The sequence below is a fragment of the Hemicordylus capensis genome, chromosome 6 (genome assembly GCF_027244095.1).
Source record: "Hemicordylus capensis ecotype Gifberg chromosome 6, rHemCap1.1.pri, whole genome shotgun sequence".
In the NCBI taxonomy this organism is placed as follows: domain Eukaryota; kingdom Metazoa; phylum Chordata; class Lepidosauria; order Squamata; family Cordylidae; genus Hemicordylus; species Hemicordylus capensis.
This window is the reverse complement of record NC_069662.1, coordinates 14,121,867-14,148,977: the sequence shown is the minus strand read 5'-3', so window position 1 is coordinate 14,148,977 and position 27,111 is coordinate 14,121,867. Positions and strand designations below refer to the sequence as shown.

General features: G+C 44.7%; 1 protein-coding gene across 1 annotated transcript; it reads right to left on the bottom strand.

Annotated features, from left to right (window-relative positions):
• Nucleotides 1–636: 636 nt before the first annotated feature.
• LOC128330919 (vomeronasal type-2 receptor 26-like) lies at nucleotides 637–27,111 on the bottom strand (the record flags this gene model as incomplete). Its single annotated transcript, XM_053264285.1, has 7 exons — nucleotides 27,029–27,111; nucleotides 24,558–24,849; nucleotides 21,687–21,857; nucleotides 21,009–21,224; nucleotides 20,196–20,391; nucleotides 16,288–16,896; nucleotides 637–935 (listed from the first exon to the last, which is right to left on the bottom strand). Coding segments are annotated over exons 1-7 (1,866 nt in total), but the record flags the coding sequence as incomplete, so codon positions are not given.

Sequence of the window (27,111 nt, the reverse complement as noted above, 5' to 3'; positions counted from 1 at the left end):
AGAGACGTAGGTTTTGGGTGGTATAAAGATATTTTAAATAAATGACTGACTAAATAAATAAATCCATCAGTAACATTCTAGCAAGGAAGGCCACAGTGAAGCTGATGATTGCCAGAAAGCCCATGTAAGAGACCCTCAGACCCTTCATTGCATTGCAACATGATCTGGATGAATGTAGAATGCATTTCAAACAAATGTGCTTCATTGGATGACCACACACTGTGTTAGTCTGGATGTCAGCCATTCTTTTTTCACCTAACCTTAAGTATAAGGTTGTCTACATATATCTCCCTTCTTTGATAACTGTTAGTCTGTGGCCCACACTGTAGGCTGGCTGACATCCGGTGCTGCATTCTGGACACATGGTGCTACCGGGCTGATGTGTCCTTCAAAGCAGTGCCAGAGCTGTGCAATATGGCTCATTCTTCAAGCAGCTCTTCCACAGTTCCCCCCATTGTCCCGATATCACCCACGCTTAGTCACCGATACCACCCATGTTGACTGTATTCTCTAATCTACGCCTTCCTTCACTACTAATATGGCAATATAATGATGAGAGACATGGTGCCGAAGAACAAGAAAAGGCAGAAAGAGTCCAGTGTCTCAATATTGTTTCCTTACTAGTTGCTCTCTGGTGTTCAGATCAGGTCTAAGAATAATAATGTAGCATTTGGGGAGGAAGATACAACTCAACAGTCCACCACTAGAGGCCATGATGGAGAAGAGCTCCACAGCCACCATGTATTTCCCCTTGGTGCTCAAGTAGCTTGGGACAAAGGTCACCCAAACACTGCAAAAGACCAGCATGCTGAAGGTGATCAGCTTGGCTTCATTAAAGCTATCAGGTAACTTTCTCGCAAGGAAGGCCACAGTGAAGCTGATGATGGCCAGAAAACCCATGTAGCCCAGGACGATGTAGAACATGGTGTTTGAGCCTTCATTGCATTGCACAATGATCTCACTGATCTGAGAGTGCATGTCAAACTCTGGGAAAGGGGGAGTGGTTGCCAGCCACACAGCACAGATGCCAATTTGAATAAGTGAACAGAGAATGATGACCGATACTGCCAGCCTCTTCCCTATCCATCTCCTCATCCTGTTTCCCGGCTTCGTGGCCAGGAAGGCCAGAACAACAGTGATGGTTTTAGCCAACACAGAGGAAATTGCGACAGTAAAGGTGATGCCAAACACGGTTTGTCTGAGGAGACAGGTCACCTTCCTAGGCTGACCAATGAATAGGAAGGAGCAGAGAAAGCAAAGCAGCAGAGAGGAGAGAAGGGTACAAGTAATGCTCCAGTTATTGGCTTTCACAATGGGAGTTTTGCGGAGCAGAACAAAGATCCCAATCACAGCAAAGGTGATCAGGGAAAACAAAAGAGCAAAAGAAATCAAAATTGCTCCTAATGTTCTCCATAGGATAAATAGGTCATTGTTTTGGCGATGCATTGATCCTGTTTCTCATTTGGACATTGATCTTCTGGGCACATCTCACACTGGTCTGCATCTGAAATACATCTAATCATCAAAATGGCAAGGTATTGTCATATCATTTGCACCATCCGCTCAGGTTTTTAATAATGTTCTGTTCTTTTCTTTTCTTCCCCTGTGATTCTTGTTTCACGATTGCAATGGAGGGTGCCCTGTTTAATAAGGTTTTCAGTCAGACCTATTTGGAGTTCACCATAACTGTTCTAATTTTAACTTGGTACTATTGTGTTATAATCCATTTTATTATGCTAAGTCTCTTTTCTTATATGTAAGCATGTAAGTATGTATGTTTTAGCTATGCACTGGTCCATGACCGTAATAAAGGACTGACACACATTACAGAGATTTCATTTCTGAAATACATCAACAAAGTCTTTGTTTTTCCAAGATACACAAACATTGTTCAACTTTAACTGGAATCTGCTGACTGGCTTGTTTTACTACAGACCGGGTTGTTAACGTTTGCTCCCTCTCATGTGATATTGATAGATTTTAAGCTGCTCTTACTTTAGCTGTTCTTATAGTTTTTAATTTAATGATTTATTTCATTTTATCTGTGATCTACACTAGGGGTGTGCATTTCAGATATTCGATGTTTGATTTTGGACCCAAATCAAAACACCCCTATTTCATTTCGGATCCAAATCAGACCCATCCAAATCACCCCAGATTCGATTTGGTTCCGAATTAATCCAAATCTGAATATGAACTGATTAGCATTCAAAAAACCGGTCCTGGAGACAAAAAAATGGTATGGGATGGAAGTGCCTAATGGGTGGAGGCTACCACTCAAATTTCAGAGGAATTGAGCAAAGGACTGATTTTTGGTGATTTTTTGAAGTTCACACATCTTTAAGATTTTCTCCTTTAAGTTTGGGGGGAAAGGGATCGCCCAGGGTGGAGTGTGGTTGGTGGTAGTGCCTAGTGGTGGCAGGAAGCTACCAGAATTATTTCTAAGGAATTGGGAAAAGGGCTGATTTTTTAAACAGTGATTTTTAAAATTTAAGTGTCTTTAAGGTTTTTCTCAATAGGGAATAATGGAGGTTTCAGCAAATGCATCTCTTCACATTGGGGGGAAATGGGTGGCCCAGGGTGGTGTGTGGTGTGTGGGAGTGTCCAAAGGGGGCCAGGAAGCTACCAGAATTATTTCAAAGGAATTGGGCAAAGGGATCATTTTAAAGTGATTTTTGAAGTTTATGCGTCTTTAAAGTTTTTCTCAATAGGGAATAATGGAGGTTTCAGCAGCCCCATAACTGCAATTGGGGGACGCTGGGGTGGCCCGGGTGAGTGGAGGTTTTGTGCACAGAGGGTGCCAACCACTCGCATGGGTTGCTATCCCATGGGGTATAGGGTTTTGTTGTTTCTGAGGGGTTCTTAGTGTAGTTTCACTGGTAGCAAATGAGAGTGGATTCATGGTTTGTCATTATAAATCCCATATGCTACCAGAGAATAGACACTCAGAACACCTCAGAAACAACAAAACCCTGTACCCCATGGGTTAGCAACCCATGGGGGTGGTTGGCACCCCCTGTGCACTACACCGTCACTTGCTCTGGGCCACCCCAGTGCCCCCCAAGTGCAATTATGGGGCTGCTGAAACCTCCATTATTCCTATGGAGAAAAGCCTTAAAGACGCATAAACGTCAACAAATCACAAAAAATCAGCCCTTTGCCCAATCCCTTTGGGATCTGGGTGGTGGCAGGCACCCACTGGGGTACGGCACTACCACCTCACCCCACTCTTCCACCCCAAATGCCCCCTTTCTGCCTCAAATCTGCCCCAAAGAAACTTCAACAAATCACCGAAAATCATCCCTTTGCCCAATCCCTTTGGGATCTGGGTGATGACAGGCATCCATTGGGGCGCTATCACCCCACCCCACTCTTCCACCCGAGATGTCCCCTTTCCGCCCCGAATCTGCCCCAAAGTCACTCAAACTTCAACAAATCACCAAAACCCAGTCATTTGCCTAATCCCTATGGGAACTGGGTGGTGGCAGGCACCCATTGGAGCACTACCACTACCCCCACTCTTTCTGTCCCAAATCTGCATTAACAGCACACGTCAACAACAACAGTAGAGCTTTGCAAAGAAGAGAACCGGGTTTCCAAAGCAAGTAAAGTAAGGATGCTGCTAAACAACATATTCTGCCAGTGGAATAGTGAGGTTTTGCCCCCCTCTCACCTGCACAAGTTGAAAGAGTGATGATGACAACAACAACAATGGTGGCACACAATTTTTTGGCACATCTCTTTGACATCACCTTTGTTGACTATGGGACAGCTATCCTGGTAGTGGTGAGGAATAGAAGAAGTAATGTTGGCAGGTCAGCAGGCCATTCCAGGGGAAGGAAGTCAGAAAATTAATAGCGGTCTCCCCTTCCGGCTGTCCTGCCAGCTCATTGACCTTGGGGGTCACTGCCAACAATCCACAAAGCCTTACCCTGTTCCTCTGTAATGCCAAGATGGTCCAAAATAAACCTAAACTCATCCCTGATTTGATCATTGTTGAGGGAGCCGACCAGGTACGTATTAGTGAAACTTGGTTGGGGGAGGCTAGTGGACCATTCTGGTCCCAGTTTCTCCCTCCAGGATATTCTATAGAGGAGTGGGTGAGGGGACGTTGGTGGGGAGGTGGATTATAATATCTCCCTTAATATCTCCTCCCCATCTCTGGCAATTTTTAAAAAACACCTCAAAACCCATCTTTTCGCCGACGCTTTCTCAACAAATACAGGAGAGAATCCAGACAAGGTCCAAGGATGGCTCAGGTAGCAGGCTTTCCGTGTTAGCAAGACAGAAGGAATAAAAGATGGAATCTTCTTATTTTTCTCAATTAAAAAAATTGCTGGTGAAAAAAAATGTGGCAATGGTGGCAATGCTGAACAATGGTTGGAGGCAATGGTGGATATGTGATGGAAAGGCTGAGCAATCATGAAAAAGAGCTCTCTCCCCACACAAGGCACAGCAAGGAAGAAATGGCTACTGGCCCTTTAATACCCTCCTGAAATATCTACCGAAATCCCCCCCCTTGCCCCCTCCTCCACCTCCCCTTAGCTAATGGAAGATTAATTTGGCTCCTGTAGAGCCAAATATGGGCATTATTTTGCACATCAGAACATTGCATTGAAGTCAATGGGAGGCTGAAAGGCAGGAAATTCAAGCACATGTCACCGAACTCAATGGAGGAGGAAGAAGACGCACATTTTGGAACTTTGCGGAAGTCAATGGGAGGCTGAAAGGCAGGAAATTCAAGCACACATCAGAACTCAAATTGGAGGAGAAAGGAGAAGCACATTCTCGGTCACAAAATGGAGGGCTGAAATGACAACATGTTTGGAACCAAAACAAGGGTGATTTGTTTCGGCTCCAAAATATTTCAGGATGGTGATTGGGTTTTTCGTTTCGGTGCCGGAACACCCAAAACATTTTCCACTTCCCTATTATACATAGAATTTTAACAAGAGGCAATATGAAAATTAAAAACAAAAAAGCAATGCAAAGCAATTAAAAACAAAAAAGCCAAGTTGATGTTTCTCATTTGTAGACACTGTGCCAATTATAGGCTTTTTGGGGGGCAATGATTTATTTTGTTTATATTGGCAGAAATGTTGAGTTGCAAAATGCTGGTACTACCTATGAAGTGTAATACAGCACCAGCACCTATGAGAGAGAGATTAATTTTTGATGATCTCTTCTATCCCCCGGAAGTGCTCTGCGCCAGTCAAAAATATGTCCCTGAGAGCTACATGACCCTCAGGGACATATTTCCAACTGGTGAAGAATGCTTCTGGGGGGAAGGGGCGATCATCCAAATTCACTGTCCCCAAGTGAGTAGCAGTGTTCCATTCATTGACCCCTTCAGCAGCATCAATGCATATCACGTAGCATCAGCTTTTTCTAATGGGAACATCGGCCATTGCAGCTTATTGTTTTAACTTTCAAAGAATCCAGGATATTCTTCTGCAAAGGCCAGCACCTGAAAACTTAAACTAAAGGAATGCTCATCATAAATGCCATAGTCTCTATCCTGCATAAACTCTTTCTAATTTTGGAAAGGTTACAGATTCTGGCTTCACATGAAAAGCCTAGATATTCTGAGAATTTAGTTGTTAGAAAACAAAATGTTTCCTTTCCCTGCAAGGGTGCTAATACCTGAAGATTAAATCCTAGATGATGCTGCAGAGGGCAGATTGCTGCTCCTGGAGAAGGAGTAGGGAAAGTTTTTCAAGTGAAAAGATTTGCCAGACTAAATAAAACTCTCAGATCTTGGCACTAGTACTTGAGTTCAACAGAAGTATGTTGAGAAATTCATTCATCTATTTGATGTAGAAAAGAAGATAGAGAATTTTAAACATTTGGATTTGGTTACACAATATACATATTTTTACTGGTCTGTGTTGAAATCCTCCCCGCAGGACACTGAGCACAATCATAACAACAAACTTGTCTTCCCTGCTGGGCAATCCTGCTGGATCCAAGATGGCAGCTCTCAACACATCGGGAACGGGGCTGCATCTAACAGGAGCAAGAAGGAAGAATGTTCTGATTTTCCCCGACTTCTATTATTCCCAAAACTAAATATCCACATATAAAGAGTATGGAATAGGGGTCTACTCCCTGAACCAGGCAAAAGCCAAGGTGGGTCTGACTGCAGGCAGACAAAAAGAGGTCAGAGGCATCAAACATGGTCAAGGCAAATCTGGGGTCAGGCTGATAAATTCCTCTGTCAGGGAGTGGGGGAGGTCACCTGGACCCTATTGCTGGAGTCCTCAATCTGAGACCTCTGGAGCTTTGCCCAGAGGAGAGAAACAGAGCATCCCCCATCATGGCACTCCATTCCTTTCAGCCCATTTCTCCCTCCCAACACTCTTGACTCCTGATATTGGAGCTGGGTTGTGAGAAAACCGCTTAAAGTCAGGGACCCTAGCAAGGTGTGGCGGGACAGGTCTCCACATACCTCTTTAAACTTGTGGTTCCATATAGTAGCACTTCCATTCATGGTGAACCTTTTTCCTTCACGAGCCAGGGGATCCATCCTTCCAGAATGGACTTTCTGGATGGTGTCATTGGGGAATGTGACCAAGTTGATGATGACCAAGTTGAAAACACTCTAAGGACTTGGAAGGGGATGAAAACCTTTCCATTCAAGAACATAAGAACAGCTTTGCTGTTTCACACAGTGGCCTACCAGATGCCTCTGAGAAGCCAACTGGCAAGAGGTAAGGGCATGCCTTTTTTCTTTCTTTCTATATTTGCCACATCCCATAGCAGAGAATTCCATAGATTAATTTTCTGCTCTGTGAAAAATGACTTCCTTTAGTTGGTCCTATTTTACCTGGCCTTCAGACCCATGAGATTTGTTAGAGAGGGAGAAAGATTTCTCTCTGTCCACTCTCTCTTCTCCATGCATAAAAGTAGGTCCGGCAAAGTAGGCAGGCCCATTAGCAATATCGGGCAATGCCAACAAATCCTTGCCTTCTTCCCATCTTCAGTTCATCCAGAACAAATGTTAGGAGGAAAGAAGCAATGCAGTACAGTTAGTTATGTAATTATGCTTCTTTAAATAACGGTTCTAAATGGAATGCATGTAGGCAAAAGCTGCCAAGGGGAGAAGCTGCAGGAGAATCTCTGCCTGAACGCCAGGCTTTCTGCCTAGCATGTGGAAGTGTGTTGTGTATATTCAGAGGGGAGGAAGGCACTCTGAAAATATTCAGGAACAGCTATCCTTACCTTTATCTCATATCTTTCAAGGGTTAATTGAAAAAGACATTGCTACCTGCTAGTTCAAATTTAGCTGTGACTCCAAAGAGCAACAAGATTAGTTTCCTGAATAGTGCTGGCAAGCTGTGAACATATTGTTGGAAATGAAGGACTCTGTGCTGCCTCATGCCTCAATGACAGAGGGGGACAGACTAGTGAGTCAGAGGGCTAGAGGGGTCAAGACATTGGTCATTCCTTCTCTCTACTGTTCTGACACTATCTCTTTGATATGTAGATTGCTACTCTCAGGGACTTCCTGCCTGCCTGCCCCCCCTTCTTCTCCCTATCACACACACTCACCTCGCTCTCTGCGCCATGTGTGCAAAGATGCAGACAGCATCTCTCTGCATCCAGCTAGCTAGCTAGATTAGAGATTGTGTCTCTCCACTTTCCTATCTAGAATGGAGTTCTCCAATAAAGACTCCTCATATTGATTTGAAACTATGAACTGGCTCCAAGTTTCCATCAATGGTTTTTGCTTTTCCTCCTTATTCATGACTTCAGGACCAGATTTTTTGGCATGACCTGTCTGTGTGGGTTTATGTTTCCAGATCTGAAGTAGGAAGGGAAACCTTTTTGCCTGATACAACAGTGATCCCTCCTTTCAACCTCCTCAACCCACCCCATTCTTCCATGCATACCTTACTGCATGATTTATTGGCTCGCAAAATGCCTATCATTATGATGGGAGGAATATGCAGAGGTATTGTGGGTGGGGTACATCTCTATGTATGCACAAATACTATATTCCCCTCCAGAAGCTGGGTCAAAGGTGGAGGGCACTGCTGTCACCCTTGCAAAGATTAACCCCCTTTCCTCCCCCACTGCAGTCGTAGAGCTGAGAATGAACAGCAGCAATTCATGTATTCATGTGTTGTGCTCAACACTTGTGAAATCTGTGGCCCGTGAACATGATTGCTGATCTGTATTCATGCATATTTTTTTTCACATTCTGCACTCCAAGCATGTATTGCAATATGTCCCATTGATACACGATGCTTCTGGGAGCCCTGGTCTCAATCAGTGTTCTCTCTAATTTTTTTCCATGTATGTGGAGTGAGTTTTGTTCTGAGTGACAGTATCAAGGCAGTGTGTGGGCACCATGTGCATTTAGAGTATGGCCTTCCTGATTCAACCTGTGTGGGAGCTACAATTAACTGAGCTTACATCAAAAACCGTGTGAGCACATGCACACGCGCACACCATTGAGGGACCCTTGGTCTCCATGTTGACTGTGCCCCGCTGCACTCGGCAGCAATGAATACTCCCACCCTTAGGTAGCCATTCTGCTCAAAACCTGTCTCACTCCCCACATACATTCCACTGCCCTCTCAGTGTGCCCAGTCCAGCCCTGGCAGCAATTCTTAACATTACCTTGGCTATCCTATGATATGTATAGCAAATGAAAAAATTGAATGACTTTACTGAGCAAGTAAATAATTTATGTTTTAAAATTTATGTGCATTTTAAAAATTTGGGGCCCCTTTATGACATATGTTACAGGCCCCACCCTAGCTTAATCCAGCCCTGCTCCCACCCCAAATTGGCCTCCAGCTGAAAACCGTTATTCAGTCTACCTACCCAACACCAGCACTCTCCTGCCAAGTGATCGGTTCCTTCAGTGCCAACCTATGACTGAAAGCCAAAGGACTCAGTGTGAAGTAGGCATAAAAAGGCCATGCCTAGTGCCAATCTGGGGTGACCCAAAAATTTCCTACTTGGCCCCGTACAGGGTGATGGGTGGGTGCTAAGCTGTGAAGCAACTGAACGGAATGGAGGCAGGCGGGACCCAATTGCCCCACCTCTTTCCCTCATTGGCCGATCCCTGCCATGTGGAGGGGGAGGCAAGATGGTGCCCGTGCTTGCCTCATGTGCCAGGGGCACAACCCCGCCTCATCGCACTGGCCCCAAGCCACCGCCACTCTCTACTGATGCACTCGCCCCCACCTCCGTGATGCTGCTGGCGATGGCGCATCTTGTCAGTCGTGTCCCAGCCTGTCCACATGGCCACTATGGAGAGAGCTTCCGCAGTGATCCTCACTGGTGCCAAGCTGTGGAGCACCTGAATGGAATGGAGGCAGCCGGGACCCAATCGGCCTGCCTCCTTCCCTAATTGACTGATCCCTGCCATGTGGAGGGGGAGGCAAGATGGTGCCCGTGCTTGCCTCATGTGCCAGGGGCACAACCCTGCCTCATTGTACTGGCCCCAAGTCTCCGCCACTCTCCGCTGATGCACTCGCCCCCCACCTCCATGATGCTGCTGGCGATGGCCCTTCTCGTCAGTCCTGTCCCAGCCTGTCCACATGGCCACTATGGAGAGAGCTACCGCAGTGATCCTCACTGGTGCCAAGCTGAATGGAACGGAGGCAGCCAGGACCCAATCGGCCCACCTCCTTCCCTAATTGACTGATTCCTGCCATGTGGAGGCAGGGGGCAAGATTGTGCCTGTGACTGCCTCATGTGATGGGGCACAACCCAGAACCCCACCTCATTGCGCTGGCATGGTGGCGGGGACTGGCAAAATTATAACCAATACCACAGCAGAGAAATCATCCAGAAACTAAACCAAAACATATTTTCAGTGCTTCCTTCTGTACATTTTCAAAGTAAAGATAATTTGATAATGGGGGACAGTTACAGACATAATTGTGTGGACACTAATAAGGATAAGAAAGATGGAATGAAATGATGAACAAAGAAGGGGAAATAATCAGGAACTGTGTGACATTTTTATGTGCAAGTAGCCAGAGCTTGATGTCTCCCAGACTTTAGCACCCACGGTGATGGCTTTATTTGAAATAGTATCTTTATTTTGCTTGACCAATAATATAAGGCCCTTCAGTGGCGGGGTCACCCCTTTGGGTGAGCCACACTGGGGCAGAAACGAGGGCGAGGGCTGGACACTTTGTCCAACTATTTGTATAGAGGGAGGCGTTCAATAGTGGGGCTTCTGTTTAATCAGTTTTAAATTGTGCTGAAGTTGGGTTGAAGTTGCAATGTGTGTGGGTTTGTCTGGAAAAGGGGAGGCAGGGAGCGCCTTTGTTGAATGTGGGGCAGTTATTCCGGTGGTGATGGGGAATAGAAGAAATAACGTTGGCAGGTCAGAAGGCTGTTCCAGGGGAAGGGTAGTCAGAAACCTAATAGCTGTCTCCCCTTCTAGCTGTCCTGCCAGCTCTTTGACCTCGGGGAGCACTGCCAACATCCCACATAACCTTACCTTGCTCCTCTGCAATGCCAGGTTGGTCCAAAATAAATCAGAACTCATCCATGATCTGATCATGGATGAAAGGGCCGACCTGGTGTGTATTAGTGAGACTTGGCTGGGGGAGGCTAGTGGCCCAGTCTGGTCCCAGCTTCTGTCTCCAGGATATTCTGTAGAGGAGTGGGTGAGGGGATGTTGGAGGGGAGGTGGAGTGGCTGTGGTCTATAAGGATAATATCTCCCTGTTAGGGTATCGGACCATATTGAATGTGTGTACTTGAGTTTGGGGACCAGGGATAGTTTGGGACTTCTGTTGGTGTAACGATTGCCCCGTTGCCCAACAGAATCCCTTACTGAGCTCACGGACTTGGCCGCGGAAGTTGCGTTGGAGTCTCACAGACTTTTGGTGCTAGGGGACTTCAATGTTCATTTCGGGACCAATTTGTCCAGGGCGGCTCAGGAGTTCATAGCGGCCATGAAAACGATGGGCCTATCCCAAGCAGTCTCTGGATCGGCGCATATTGCAGGTCACACACTTGATTTGTTCTTTGACTCTGATCAGGGTGGTGTTCCGTGGGTGGGGACTCCCACGATCTCCCCTTTGTCATGGACGGACCACCATCTGGTTAAGGTTGGAATTACAACCGCTTTCCACCTTCGCAGGGGCGAGGGGCCTATTAGAATGGTCTGCCCGAAGAGGTTACTGGATCCGGTAGGATTCCAAGAAGCCTTCGAGGGATTCAGTGTTGGCTCTGCTGGTGATCCTGTTGATGCCCTGGTTGAGAACTGGAACAACTTGCTCACCAGGGCAGTAGACACGATTGCTCCTAAGCGTCCCCTCTGACCTGCTTCAAAATTGGCCCCTTGGTAATCGGAAGATCTACCGGGACTGAAGCAGCAAGGTAGGCAACTGGAGTGCAAGTGGAGAAAGACTCGACTTGAATCAGGCAGATTACTACATGGAGCACATTTAAAGATCTATGCTCAGGCGATACGTGCAGCAAAGAAGCGGTTCTTTTCTGCCTGTATTGCCTCTGCGAGTTCACGTCCAGCGGTGTTGTTCAGCGGTGTTACTAGTACACTGATGATACCCAGATCTACTTCTCCATGTCTACTTCTTCAGGAGTTGGCATATCCTCCCTAAATGCCTGCCTGGAAGCAGTAATGTGCTGGATGAGGGAGAATAAACTGAAGCTGAAATCCCAATTAGACGGAGGTACTTACTGTGCGGGGTCAGAACTTTAGAGACTATTTTGATCTACCTGTTCTAGACGGGGTCACATTCCTCAAAAGGGACAGATTTGCAGTCTGGGTGTACTTCTGGATCAACGTCTCTCCTTGGTTTCTCAGGTTGAGGTGGTGGCCAGGGGTGCTTTCTTTCAGCTTCGGCTGATACCCCAGCCTAGCCCGTTTCTTGAGATCAATGACCTCAAAACAGTGGTACATTTGTTGGTAAGCTCATAGGCGTAACTGGGGGGGGGCAGGGGGGGCACGTGCCCCAGGAGCCATTGAGGTGGGGGCACCATACCAGTCCCTGTCACCCCCACCCCATTGCCCACCTGCCCAGCCCCAGGGCCCCTCAGCCACTTGCCTCCAGCTCCGGCTGATCGGCAAAGAGGCCTAGGATCGGCAAGGCCTGCAAACTGCAGAGCTCTTCTCTCCCCGCCTCTCAGCTGATCGGCGGGTGGGCGGGGCTTCCAGAGAGGCCTCCCAGTAGGCCTCCCTGAAGCCTGAACTCGAGTAGGCCCCAAGCAAGGAAGGAAGGAAGGAGGAAGCAGGCAGCAGACCCTCTGCCCAGACCAGACCATCCAGAACAGCTATTGCTAGGTAGGCTGTGAATTCCTTTTTGTGGTTACCCCCATATATAGGGATCTGCTTGCCATAGGGCTTTGATATGGGGGGGTGGGGCGAGACTGAGAAGTCTCTGAATATTTAATTTAAAACAGACTGGAAAATGTGCTGGCTTTAAAAACAAAAACTATCTTAAAAGGCCTATAGGTGGCTTGTTTCATGTCAGAAAATTACAAACACTTCTGGAACAAGTATATTTTATTTATTTTCATTCATTCATTCATTCATTCATTCATTCATAAATGCACTTATGTTCAAGTTGTTTTGCAATCCAGAAGGTCTGAGTGAGAACTGTGAAGCATGTGTTGTGATTTTATTTTGTTTTGTTTTTCTTGTGTGTGAACTGCTCCCCAATAACTTGCAGGGACTTCAGGGTAAATCTGGCCAACATGTGAATGCAGCACCTCTATTCCAGAGGAGATGTGTGTTAAAGGGCTTTAAAAGCCTGGTGTGAAAAGACTCCTGGAATCAAACTTGACTGAATTTGTTCAGAATTCTGAGAAAACCAACATAGGCTCACCCTGCATGGTTGAAAGTATCATTTGCTAATCTGCAGCAAGGAGTCCATTTTAATAATTAGCATTGCTAGTGTGTTCTAGGCATTAAAAGTAGCACAAATATATAGTACTCAATGTATATCACTATATACTGTGAAGTGTGCATGCGTGTATTCAGTGAAATGTATTTCCAGGTAGCATACTTATTTTGAAATATCAGACTTAAATCCTTGGGGGCCTGGGGTGTGTGGAGGCCCTGGACTTTGAGGGTCTGGGGGCCCATTTTGAAATCCTGTCTCTGGACCCATTCCAACCTTGCTATGCCCCTGGCGGAATAGTTACATATGTATTGATCACTACACATGGGTTTCTGCACAGCACCTGCACAGAAGAAACTTCCATGTAGAAAATGTGTCTCTTGTAAATTGACCCTGAATTTTCCATCCATGACTGGGATATCTGAGAGTTAGAGTCAATAATAAAAGAACAGCACACTGCTTGTGACAGGAAGGGGCAAATTACAATGATTTCTTAGTTTGGCAGGGGCTGGTTTTGGCCCAGGCAGAACTTGGCTATCTGCTCCTGTTGCAAATTCCTCTGTCTAGTGTGGCAAACTAATGTATCCTCCTCCCTTTTGGTGTCAAAGTAAGCACTAGTGTGGTGAATGCACATATACCCCATCATGAGCCAACAGCCATCATAAGACAAAGGCTGGCAGGAATCATTTACCCCCCCACCACCACCACTACCTTCTTCTTCCCCTGTTTTGCTAGTGGCTATTTGGGCAGGTGATCCTCTAGGACAAAGTCATGTTTTTTAAAGAATGAGAGGAGACAGAGAAAATGACACTTGGAATCCTCGCATAACTCCTGACTGTTGTTCTAAGTCTTTTACAGAGATGGCTCATGTTTTCAGGTTTTGATCAACAACCATGTCTAGATGGTACAGTGTTCCTTTTAACGGGGATTTCCAGATATTGCTGACTACAAGTCCCATCATTCCTGCTTGGACAGTGGCGCAATTTCAGTGCTTGTCCTAGGCGCCATTTTCCCTAGTTACGCCTCTGAATACCTGTCTTGTCTTTTCCATTTTGGGACACAAAACCTATTACTATACTATGTTTAAAAGCATTTATTTTCTGGCCATGAGGACTGCAAACTTAGGCTGCTGGTGTGCAAGACATTTCTTTAAAATATATATTTCTAAAGAGCCTTGTAGCCTCATGTTTCCTTTTTCCTGTCCCAGTATACTTGCACGGATGCAGCCCACAACCCACATTTGACTATGGCTGTGACACATTTCCATATATTTCCGGGGGTGGCGGGGGGGGTGCGTGGTGGGGGAACACACATGACAATTTCAGCGCTTGCCCCAGGCACCGTTTTCCCTAGTTACGCCTCTGGGTAAGCTGCAGACTTGACTTCTGTAATGCGCTCTACGTGGGCCTGCTTTTGTACGTGGTCGACTTCAGTTGGTTCAGAATGTGGCAGCCAGGCTGGTCTCTGGGTCATCTCGGAGAGACCTCGTTACTCCTTTACTGATGGAGATACACTGGCTGCCAATAGGTTACCTGACAAAATACAAAGTGCTAGTTATAACTTATAAAGCCCTAAACGGCTTAGGCCCTGGGTATTTAAGAGAGCATCTTCTTCGCTATGAGGAGGTCCGTCTCCAGTTACTGCCAACTCATATGGTGGCCACACAAAGACGGGTCTTCTCGGCTGCTGCCCCGAGATTGTGGAATGCGCTCCGTTCTGGAATGTGAGCCTCCTCATGTCTGGCAATTTTTAAACAACTTCTGAAAAAACATCTCTTCAACCAGGCTTTCTCAGCTTTTTAAAACTTGTTTTTAAATTGTTCTGATTATTTAGTTGCTATTTTACAATGTTTTTAATTGTTAATCATTGTTTTATGCTTTATAATTTTTGTTTTAATTATTAACTGATTTTAATGGTGTTTTAATGTAAACTGCTCTGAGCCTTTTGGAAGGGCAGTATAAAAGTTTTAATGATAAATAATAAATAAAATAATAAATAGGAGGAATAGTAGGAAATTACTCAACAAAAACAACCAAAGACTTCAATGCCACAATTCTTTTCCCATACAAACTGCTCTCTGGTGTCCAGATCAGGTCTAAGAATAATAATGTAGCATTTGGGGAGGAAGATACAACTCAACAGTCCACCACTAGAGGCCAAGATGGAGAAGACCTCTACGGCCACCACGTATTTCTCCTTGGTGCTCAAGTAGTTTGGAACAAAGGACATGCAAACACTGCAGAAGACCAGCATGCTGAAGGTGATCTGCTTGGCCTCTTTAAATTGTTTTAATGCTGTTTTTAGAATATTGTTTCAAAAATTTTAAATTTTGTTTAAAATATCTTGTTTATGTTTTTAACTAATGTTTTACTTTTGTTTTTATCTTGTTGTAAACCACCCAGAGACGTAAGTTTTGGGCAGTATAAAAATATGTTAAATACTTAATAAATAAATAAATAAATAAATTTAAATCCATCAGTAACATTCTAGCAAGGAAGGCCACAGTGAAGCTGATGATGGCCAGAAAACCCATGTAACAGACCCTTCATTGCACTGCACCATGATCTGGATGAATGTGGAATGCATGTCAAACACACGTGCTTCATTTGATGGCCACACACTGCGTTAGTCTGGTTGTCAGCCATTCTTTTTTCACCTAACCTTAAGTATAAGCCTGTCTACAGTTATCTCCCTTCTTTGAGAGAACTATTAGTCTGTGGCCCACACTGTAGGCTGGCTGACATCCAGTGCTGCATTCTGGACACATGGTGCTGCAGGGCTGCTGTGTCCTTCAAAGCAGTGCCAGAGCTGTGCAATATGTATGATTGTTGAAGCAGCTCTTCCACAGTTCCCCCCATTGTCCCGATATTGATGTATGATAAATTAGATATAGAAGTTCACAGCTTGACATAAGCTACGCCAGTATGTTTAACTAAACTGAAGGATCTGCTCTGCTAGAAGGATGCTTACTACTGTGTATTCCCTCTAGTAGTTTCAATATCACCCACGCCATCAATATCACCTACGCTTAGTCACCGATACCACCCATGTTGACTGTATTCTCTAATCTACGCCTTCCTTCACTACTAATATGGGAATATAATGATGAGAGACATGGTGCCGAAGAACAAGAAAAGGCTGAAAGAGTCCAGTGCCTCAATATTGTTTCCTTACTAGTTGCTCTCTGGTGTTCAGATCAGGTCTAAGAATAATAATGTAGCATTTGGGGAGGAAGATACAACTCAACAGTCCACCACTAGAGGCCATGATGGAGAAGACTTCCACAGCCACCATGTATTTCCCCTTGGTGCTCAAGTAGCTTGGGACAAAAGTAATCCAAACAGTGCAGAAGACCAGCATGCTGAAGGTGATCAGCTTGGCTTCATTAAAGCTATCTGGTAACTTTCTCGCAAGGAAGGCCACAGTGAAGCTGATGATGGCCAGAAAACCCATGTAGCCCAGGACGATGTAGAACATGGTGTTTGAGCCTTCATTGCATTGCACAATGATCTCACTGATCTGAGAGTGCATGTCAAACTCTGGGAAAGGGGGAGTGTTTGCCAGCCACACAGCACAGATTCCAATTTGAATAAGTGAACAGAGAATGATGACCGATACTGCCAGCCTCTTCCCTATCCATCTCCTCATCCTGTTTCCTGGCTTGGTGGCCAGGAAGGCCAGAACAACAGTGATGGTTTTAGCCAACACAGAGGAAATTGCGACAGTAAAGGTGATGCCAAACACGGTTTGTCTGAGGAGACAGGTCACCTTCCTAGGCTGACCAATGAATAGGAAGGAGCAGAGAAAGCAAAGCAGCAGAGAGGAGAGAAGGGTACAGGTAATGCTCCAGTTATTAGCTTTCACAATGGGAGTTTTGGAGAGCAGAACAAAGATCCCAATCACAGCAAAGGTGATCAGGGAAAACAAAAGAGCAAAAGAAATCAAAACTGCTCCCAACGGTTCTCCATAGGATAAATAGGTCATCGTTTTGGCGATGCATTGATCCTGTTTCTCATTTGGACATTGATCTTCTGGGCACATTTCACACTGGTCTGCATCTGAAATACATCAACAAAGTCTTTGTTTTGCCAAGATACACAAACATTGTTCAACTTTAACGAATCTGTTGACTGGTTTGTTTTACTACAAAGCGGGTTGTTAACGTTTCCTCCCTCTCACGTGATGTTGATAGATTTTAAGCTGCTCTTACTTTTGCTGTTCTTATAGTTTTTAATTTAATGATTTATTTCATTTTATCTGTGTTCTACACTAGGGGTGTGCATTTCGGATTTTCTCTGTTCCAATTTGGACCCAAATCAAAACTCCCAATGGTTCTCCATAGGATAAATAAGTTATTATTTTGGGGATGCATTGATCCTGTTTCTCATTTGGACATTGATCTTCTGGGCACATCTCACACTTGTCTGCATCTGAAATACATCAACAAAGTCTTTGTTTTGTCAAGATACACAAACATTGTTCAACTTTAACGAATCTGTTGACTGGTTTGTTTTACTACAAAGCGGGTTGTTAACGTTTCCTCCCTCTCACGTGATGTTGATAGATTTTAAGCTGCTCTTACTTTTGCTGTTCTTATAGTTTTTAATTTAATGATTTATTTCATTTTATCTGTGTTCTACACTAGGGGTGTGCATTTCGGATTTTCTCTGTTCCAATTTGGACCCAAATCAAAACTCCCAATGGTTCTCCATAGGATAAATAAGTTATTATTTTGGGGATGCATTGATCCTGTTTCTCATTTGGACATTGATCTTCTGGGCACATCTCACACTGGTCTGCATCTGAAATACATCAACAAAGTCTTTGTTTTTCCAAGATACACAAACATTGTTCAACTTTAATTGGAATCTGCTGACTGGCTTGTTTTACTACAGACCAGGTTGTTAACGTTTGCTCCCTCTCATGTGACGTTGATAGATTTTAAGCTACTCTTATTTTTGCTGTTCTTATAGTTTTTAATTTAATGATTTATTTCATTTTATCTGTGATCTACACTAGGGGTGTGCATTACGGATATTTGATGTTTGATTTTGGACCCAAATCAAAACATCTCTGTTTCATTTTGGGTCCAAATCAGACCCATCCAAATCACCCTAGATTCGATTCGGTTCCGAATTAATCCAAATCTGAATATGAACTGATTATCATCCAAAGAAACTCGTCCTGGAGCCAAAAGAGTGGTATGGGATGGAAGTGCCTAATGGGTGGAGGCTACCACTCAAATTTCAGAGGAATTGAGCAAAGGACTGATTTTTGGTGATTTTTTTGAAGTTCACACATCTTTAAGATTTTCTCCTTCATGTCAGGGGGAAAGGGATGGCCCAGGTTGGAGTATAGTTGGTGTTAGTGCCTAGTGGTGGCAAGGAAGCTACCAGAATTATTTCTAAGGAATTGGGAAAGGGGCTGTTTTTTTTTTAAAGTGATTTTTAAAATTTAAGTGTCTTTAAGGTTTTTCTCAATAGGGAATGATGGAGGTTTCAGCAAATGCATCTCTTCGCATTGGGGGGAAACGGGTGGCCCAGGGTGGAGTGTGGTGGGTGGTAGTGTCCAAAGGGGGCAAGTAAGCTACCAGAATTATTTCAAAGGAATTGGGCAAAGGGATCATTTTAAAGTGATTTTTGAAGTTTACGCGTCTTTAAGGTTTTTCTTAGAGATGTGCACGGTCCGGACCAGTCCGGACCGGCACCGAAGGGGGGCCCTTTCTTTTAGGGCGGGAGGCTTTCTTACCCCTCCCGCCTCTTCACCCCCTCCAGCTCCCGTATTTAACTGAATAACGGGGCGCTGGAAACCAGCCGCCCCCGCCGCCGCTCCCCCCCGAACAGATTTACATGCAAAGGTACCCATACCCCTGCCGCCACCGCCCGCCCGCCAGCCAGCCAGCCAGCCCTCCCTGCCTCCCTCCCAACTGCCCGCCCGCCCGAGTCCTTACCCAATGCTTTAGGAGAAAACGAAAGGAGCTACCGAACAGAGCTCCTCTCGTTAGGAAGGCCTCCAGCAGACTGAAGGCACTTTGCGCGCGCTCATATGTCTGAGCGCGCTCGTATGTCTTTTCCAGGCGGGTAGACCGGGCCTCCGGCGATTGGTGTCCTTTGCGGCGCGCGCATGCGAGCACGCGCAAAGCGCCATCCATCTGCTGGAGGCCTTCCTAACGAGAGGAGCTCTGTTCGGTATCTCCTCTCGTTTTCTCCTAAAGCATTGGGTAAGGACTCGGGTGGGCGGGCGGGCAGCTGGGAGGGAGGGAGGGAGGGCTGGCTGGCTGGCTGGCGGGCGGGCGACGGCGGCGGCGGCAGGGGTATGGGTACCTTTGCATGTAAATCTGCTCGGGGGGGGGCGGGGGCGGGGGCGGCTGGTTTCCAGCGCCCCGTTATTCAGTTAAATACGGGCGTTGGAGGGGGCAAAGAGGCGGGAGGGGTAAGAAAGCCCTCCCGCCCTTAAAGTTATACCCCCCACCCGGACCCGAACCAGCAAGGGCCGAACCGGTCCGGCAGTTCGGCCATTCCTTAGAATGGCCGCCGGACCGGTTCGGACTCACCCCTAGTTTTTCTCAATAGGCAATAATGGAGGTTTCAGCAGCCCCATAACTGCACTTGGGGGGTGCTGGGGTGGCCCAGGGTGAGTGGAGGTGTAGTGCACAGAGGGTACTTGAGTTCAACAGAAGTATGTTGAGAAATTCAGTCATCTATTTGATGTAGAAAATAAGATAGAGAATTTTAAACATTTGGATTTGGTTTCCCAATATATATATTTTTACCAATCTGTATTGAAATCCTTCCCGCAGGACACTGAGCACAATCATAGCAACAAACTTGTCTTCCCTGCTGGGCAATCATGCTGGATCCAAGATGGCAGCTCTCGACACACCGGGAACGGGGTTGCATCTAACAGGAACAACAAGGAAGTATGTTCCGATTTCCCCCACTTCTATTATTCTCAAAACCAAATATCCACATATTCAGGCTCTATTCCCTGAACCAGGCAAAAGCCAAGTTGGGTCTGACTGCAGGCAGACAAAAAGAGGTCAGAGGCATCAAACATGGTCAAGGCAAGTCTTGGGTCAGGCTGATAATTTCCTCTGTTGGGGGTGGGGGGAGGTCACCTGGACCCTACTGCTGGAGTCCTCAATCTGAGACTGCCGGAGCATTGCCCAGAGGAGAGAAGCAGAGCATCCCCCATCATGGCACTCCATTCCTTTCAGCCCATTTCTCCCTCCCAACCCTCTTGACTCCTGATATTGGAGCTGGGTTGTGAGAAAACCCCTTAAAGTCAGGGAAACTAGCAAGGTGAGGCGGGACAGGTCTCCATACCTCTTTAAACTTGTGGTTCCATACCGTAGCACTTGCATTCATGGTGAACCTTTTTCCTTCACGAGCCAGGGGATCCATCCTTCCAGTTTGGACTTTCTGGAAGGTGTCATTGGGGAATGTGACCAAGTTGATGATATCGTATCCTGATGGCAGGCTCCCTTCCTCATCAAAAAAGATTTCTTCCCCAGCACTATTGTTGAAATGGATATTGCTCAGAAAAGCATGAAGCTAATTGGGAGGAGAAAAAGTTCACACCCTGGGTCAAATTGTGGAAAATTGCATTAACATTATCACTTTAACCACAAATCCCTTGATCACCAACTGGAAGATGTCGCTGAGAAGATATACTATATACCTATCAGGAATATACCTTTAAGCATGTTTATATTGGTAGCAAGCCACGGGAAGCAACAGCAATTCCTGTTGATGAGTAGTACAGGATCTTACAGCAGTGAATATTCACTTATTAATTAAAACATCAAACAATACTGAATATTGAATAAACATTTACAAGATGTTTGATATAAGGTTTGCTTCCTGAAATTTATTTTTGTTGAAAAGCATAATAATTGTGTCACCCCATAAAAGGGCAATTTGATTTGATTTCCAATTGAATTTCCCAAATTGAGATTCAAATCCCCATTTAGCCATGAAGTTCATGGGTGATTCTGGGTGTTTCTTCTCTCTCAGCCAAAGCTACCTCACACTGCTTCACCAGTGCTTTGTTAGTCAGGATGTCAGGAACTGCATGCCACAATCAGACATTATATCACAGAACTGCTATTATGAGTTATGAACTAATGCAATGAGAAGTGAAATGCAAACAAGGAGGAGGAAACACATACAGGCCGTAACAGAAGACTCTTTCCCCCGAGTTTCTCCATTTCCTTCTGTTTAGTTTTCGAAGAATACATAGTATGGAGAGCATGTGCTACAGCATAAACAGCATTGTAGATGTTATAGCTCTGCCCAGACATGCCCATTTCAAGCACAGATTCAGGGAGGCTCCCCAGTTTCTCCTCCCCAGTGCAGTTGTCTTGATTTGGAACATATAAGCCATGCTTTGGGAGTGAACAGAGAAAAGCATACGACCAGAACTGATGGATGAAAAATATCATAGAGTGGTATGGATTTATGCTCTCCAGGAACTCCTGAAATCCTGGAACCACTTTTGTGTGAAGTGTGAATGACAAAGAACCATTGAAGGATTTCCCTGTGAATTTATTCCATGAAGAAAGAGTTGTGCAATCCCACTGAGCAGTTATGAGCCACACTCTCTGCAATGGAAGCTTATGATGAAATTCGTAGGATTCTAAGATTATTCGTAAACCCTCCACAGAATGAATATCCCCATAGACAAGAACCACATTCATCTTTGCTTCCTTCCAGACAGCATTAGCTATTTCCACCAGCATTTTTTTAGTGTGTGTATTTAATGTGTGACTCGTTACTTTTGGAATGGATTGTGCCAAAGCAATACAAATATTGCTCTGGAGAAGTCTTGGTCTCATATTTTGAAGAAATGTTTCTCCACTTTCATCATCTGATGTGAGCAGACCGATCCAATTCCACTTGAAATGCTTCAGCAGAAAAATAATCCCGATATATTGAAGGTCTTCACTTGGAACCATCCGGAAGAAAAAAGGGAACCGGGTTTGATCACTTAGCACAGGGTCAAAAGATCCATAACTCAGCTAAAAGGGGGGGGAAATTGTTTTTTGTTTTTTAAAAACAGTATTACAAGGACATCCCTTTGTTCTTGATTAAGGTATTACTTCTTCAATTCACTAAATTTCAGCTTCCATCAAATATATCAGATAAGACAATACTTCTATTTTGAGTAGGAACGACTGGTACCATTGAGTCTTATACTGGGATAGGATTCTAAACAGGATGAAGAAAAATTAAAGACTATTCCTACGTGAAAGTGAAAGCTGGGGCAAGGTTGAAACACAGATTGAAAGAAAATGTGCTCAGGGGAGTTGTGGCCCTAATATTGAAAGAAAATGACAATAATAATGTATTGAAAACAAGACATTGCACAGTGGACTGAGTAATTATTCCTTAATTTTTTGAGAAAACACTCTAAGGACTTGGAAGGGGATGAAAACCTTTCCATTCAAGAACATAAGAACAGCCTTGCTGTTTCACACAGTGGCCTACCAGATGCCTCTGAGAAGCCAACTGGCAAGAGGTAAGGGCATGCCTTTTTTTTTTTTTGGTTCTACTGTATATTTGCCACATCCCATAGCAGAGAATTCCATAGATTAATTTTCTGCTCTGTGAAAAATGACTTCCTTTAGTTGGTCCTATTTTACCTGGCCTTCAGACCCATGAGATTTGTTAGAGAGGGAGAAAGATTTCTCTCTGTCCACTCTCTCTTTTCCATTCATAATTTTATAAACGTCCATCATGTCTCCCCATAGCCACCCCTTTTCCAAACTAAAAAGCCCCAGACATTGTAGACTTACCTTATAAGAAAGGTGCACCATGCCCCTGATCATCTTTGTTTCACTCTTCTTCCCCAGTTCCTAATTATCAAATTGCCCACTACTAGGAGGCCCCCAATCCCCGGAGGAGTATCCTATGTGTGAGAGGATTTGGGAGCACTACCCAAAGAAGGTGTCCCTTCTAAGAGAGTAGTCCTCACTTCTTCAGACTGATGCCCTACATCCCTAAGATCTTCAACCCTGCTAATTGGGCAAAGAGGCACCTTTCACTGTGGTGATTCTCTTTATTTAGCAGGGGGAGAGTAATTGGCCCTATCCGCCCCCAGCACAGTACGTCCAGTGACTGTTGCTGGTTTCTATCTCACTTTTTTTTTTAGAATGTGAGCCCTTTGGGGACAGGGAGCCATCTTATTTATTTATTTATTATTTCTCTGTGTAAACTGCCCTGAACCATTTTTGGAAGGGCGGTATAGAAATTGAATTAATCATCTTCATCATCATCATCATCATCATCATCATCTATGAGAGTAGAGGAGCTGTGAGCATGGGAATAGGATGCCGCTATCACATTCCTGAGGGCCTCATTCACAAACCTCTCTGCTTCCCTGAGCTTCTCCAGGTCCGCCATCTTTGCTTCAAGAGAATGCACTTGTTACCTGAGAGCCAGGAGCTCTTTGCACTTGTTACCTGAGAGCCAGGAGCTCTTTGCACCGAACGCACACCCACAACTTCTGTACCTCAGGCAGATAGTCACACTCTGGGAGGCACCCCCTCTTCAGCGGGCATTCTTGCTTCATAACTGGTTTTATTGGTTATTTAGAATTTAGAATATAGTGGCTGAATTTGCATAGAACAAACTGTGGTTTGGAACTCTGGTTCCAAGTCCTCAGGTGGAACTGTCCAGGTGGTGGTCCTCATTACAAACCAAAACTGCAAATCACTCTCAGAGGAGGAAAACCTCAACTTCATTTTCTGTTGAAATTGTGGTTGTCCACAAACAGACATACAGTTCTTGAAACTGGAGGTCACTTCACCTCCGGTTTCATGTTCTGTGTGAATGCAGACATAGAGATTGTTTCCTTCACAGATTGGTCTAAGCTGCAATCATCATCTAATTAAAGGTATCAAGCTCTTCCTCTAGGAAAGTTACAAAAGTGGGGCAGTACTCACTTTTTCATGCTTGGTGTCTTGTTTCTGATAAAGGGAGACCACTTCTGGGCCCACATGCAACTTCCCTACTAAACCCCTCACAAAACTCATTTGATGTCTGTTACCAAACTCCTGCTCACAGATCTCCAAAAAGAAAAACTGCCCTTGTCTCAGCATTGTCTTCTCAAGGGTGGCTTCCAAAAAGAGCCACATTCAGAGCATAGCGGTAGCTAATCCCCACCCATTTTCTCTCTAGGCACAACTGAAACTGAAATTGAAACTGCCCTGTCAAAAATGAACCCCTAGCCAGCCAACAACAACAAATATCTATATACCACTTCTCAGCAAAAGTATCCAGAGTGGTTTACATAGAGAAATAATAAATAAATAAGATGAATCCCTGTCCCTGAAGGGCTCACAATCTAAAAAGAAATATAGACATCAGCAACAGTCATTGAAGATACTGTGCTGTGGTTGGATCAGGCCAGTTACTCTCCCTCTGCTAAATAAAGTTAATCACCACATCAAAAAGGTGCCTCTTTGCACAATTAGTAGGGGTACAGCCAGAAATTAAACCCTATAAAAGACTAACCCTAAGAAACTTACCTTCTCCTTTCCCCCTTGTTGGTTGGTTTGCTTGCCCTCTTGGTTTCTTCTTTAGGAAAGAAAACAGACGTTTTCCTCCTCCAGACAAGGAAGCCCTTTCTTCTCAAAAGCTGCTTCCAAACTGAGCTACCTCAGGAACGTAGCCATTTCTGAATGACTACAGCTACTCCTCTGTAGGAACAGACATACCTGTGGGATCTTGTAGGTATTGAAGACACTGGCCATCTGCATGGAATTTGGGGAGGTGAGCCCACCAATGGCAAGGACTAGCTGCTGCTTCCCATCACAGTTGTAATTGAAGGGATTCCCCTGCCCTGTGAAGAGGAACTGCAGAGTGTTCCCAACGGCTCTCAGCGGATTGAAAACATTGTCATAGATTTCCAATCCCAGTGTGATATTGGGTAAGAGATGGTCATTCCTGTTGATCTCTTGAATTGCAAAGATGAAGGCAAGAACATGCTGGTAATTTTTAGGCATTAAACTGCAATGAGATTTTAATGTAGTTTTACATGCATAGATCAGCAAAACAAGTCTATTGCATTTCTATTTATTCTGCTTGCAAGTATGGAAGACAACATATAATAGGTTGATTGTGTTTTTAATAGTTTTAACATTTTAAATTTTAATGGTTGAAATGTTTTAATCTTTTTATTGGTTGTTTTTATTGTTTTGTTGTAAACCGCCCAGAGACTTGCATTTTGGGCAGAATACAAATGTGTTAAACAAACAAACATAGTTGAATGACTTTAAGCCCAACTGTATATTTTTTCTGACATACAGATATGCAGCCAGTACATCTTTCCCCATTGTTGATATGCAGCCATTGGGAGAAAGCTCCCCTTCATGAATTCCTAGGGACATAGGAAACTGGTCTAATCCGAGTCATACTATTGCTCAGTGGTGTCTACATTGACTGGTGATGGCTATCCAAAGTTCCAGGCTGGAGTCTTTCCCAGCCCAACCTGGAGGTGTCATGGATTGAACCTTGGACCCACTGCATGAAAAAAAGATGCTCTACCACTGATCTATACTTTACTATTGCCATTTGTCATACAGCTGTATGACAAAGGAGGTCTTAGAGATGCTGCTGCCCTCCATAAAGAAAAGGTGGCATCCTCTCCATTTCGACAATATGAGGGTGAGTTCCTAAGATCATAGGTTAATGTGAAAGATGTAGCAATATCGATCAATATTCCTGCTGAGAATATTTGTATTGGTGTGTCTGATTTTCCTTTCAGAGGTTTTGACTCTAATAGAGCTTCAAAGACAGCCTCCACTCAGGGGAGGCAGGAGTAGAGTCATGCACTGGAAAGAACAATTGGGGAGGAATAAAAAGAGTATTATCCACTGTCTGTCCGGATGCAAACCCCCACCCCTCCACCATACACCAGCAGGGAGTATTATGACAGACCTGAATGAGGTCCTCTCTATCCCCTGTTCCCTGCATACACAGCTGAACACCTATGACATTAGCAGAAGCGCTATCTCCAGAGCACGGACAACCACAAGGGTTTTGCCCAAACACCGGGGAATGTTTCTTGTGGCAGTGCAGCAAGAAAGCCATCTAACAGAACTGCCTAACTAACTGCACATGCTCAGCAGGGAAGTAGCAATTTTCTGCACATTCCCCTCCCCCCAAAAGCCCTCTCTTCAGGTGTTCCACCTGAAAATATGTCCCTGAGTGCTGTGCAGATTTTCAGGTGGCCCAGAGGGCTTCCTGGGGAGGGGAAGGGTCTAATAAATTGCTGCTTCCCTACTGCACCAGGTCTATTTAGCTGCTCTCTCCCTTCACCTCTGCATCCTTGTTCTGTATTCCTGCCAGTTTCTTTTTCCAGGCAACGTTGAGCTATACTGTGCTGCTAAATGTCCTTTTGCTAAAGAATGATTGTCCTACTTCTAACCAAAAGAGAGAAAAACTATTTAAAACTAGAAATTTGAAAATACGACTCCTGACCAACTGTCAACTGGAACTGGCTTCCTCAGACTCTTTTGACTTTTGATGGTTGGGTGGGCAATCTAGAACCCTAGGAATAGTGTTGCTTCACATACACCTGAACACACATGAATATAACTCAGAGATTGGCAAAGTGACTAGGAGGAATCTACTCGGTGTTTTAACCGACCAGGATAGAGACCATTGTGTCACTGAGAACTATGAGATCCTTATTTGCTCAATTAAAGCTTTAATAACCAAACCGGACCACGCCAGATCAAAACTAAAATCTTACCGCCCTAAAAAATGGTTTCGATTATGAGTGTATTAGGGCTAAAAAACATCTTGTTACTCTTTCAAAATATGCTAGCTCTAATCCCTCTGCAGACCTGGTTATAGAAATATTGAAAAAGAAAAAGGAATATAAAGCCCTTCTTAGATAAAAAAAAAAGGGCTGATACACAAAAGAAGTGGTCACTTTTAATAAGTGCAGTGAAGAACAACGACTCAATGAGCTTTTGGAGACTAATTTCAATAGCAAATAATAAGATACACTCCACTCAGGCCTGTTCAATAACCCAAGAATGATGGGAAACTCATTTTCGGGCACTTTATAATGATATCTCTCCCCAAGGCCCCCTTCAAATAGGTTCATTACCACACTGGTCTCTGGTCTCCACTAAAGAGATAGAGCAATTAATCATGCAACTGAAATGCGGGAAAGCACCTGGAAACGATTGTATCCCGCCGGAACTTCTGAAGCTCTACAAAGATTGGTGGGCTCCTGTGCTGGCTGCTCTCTTCAGACAT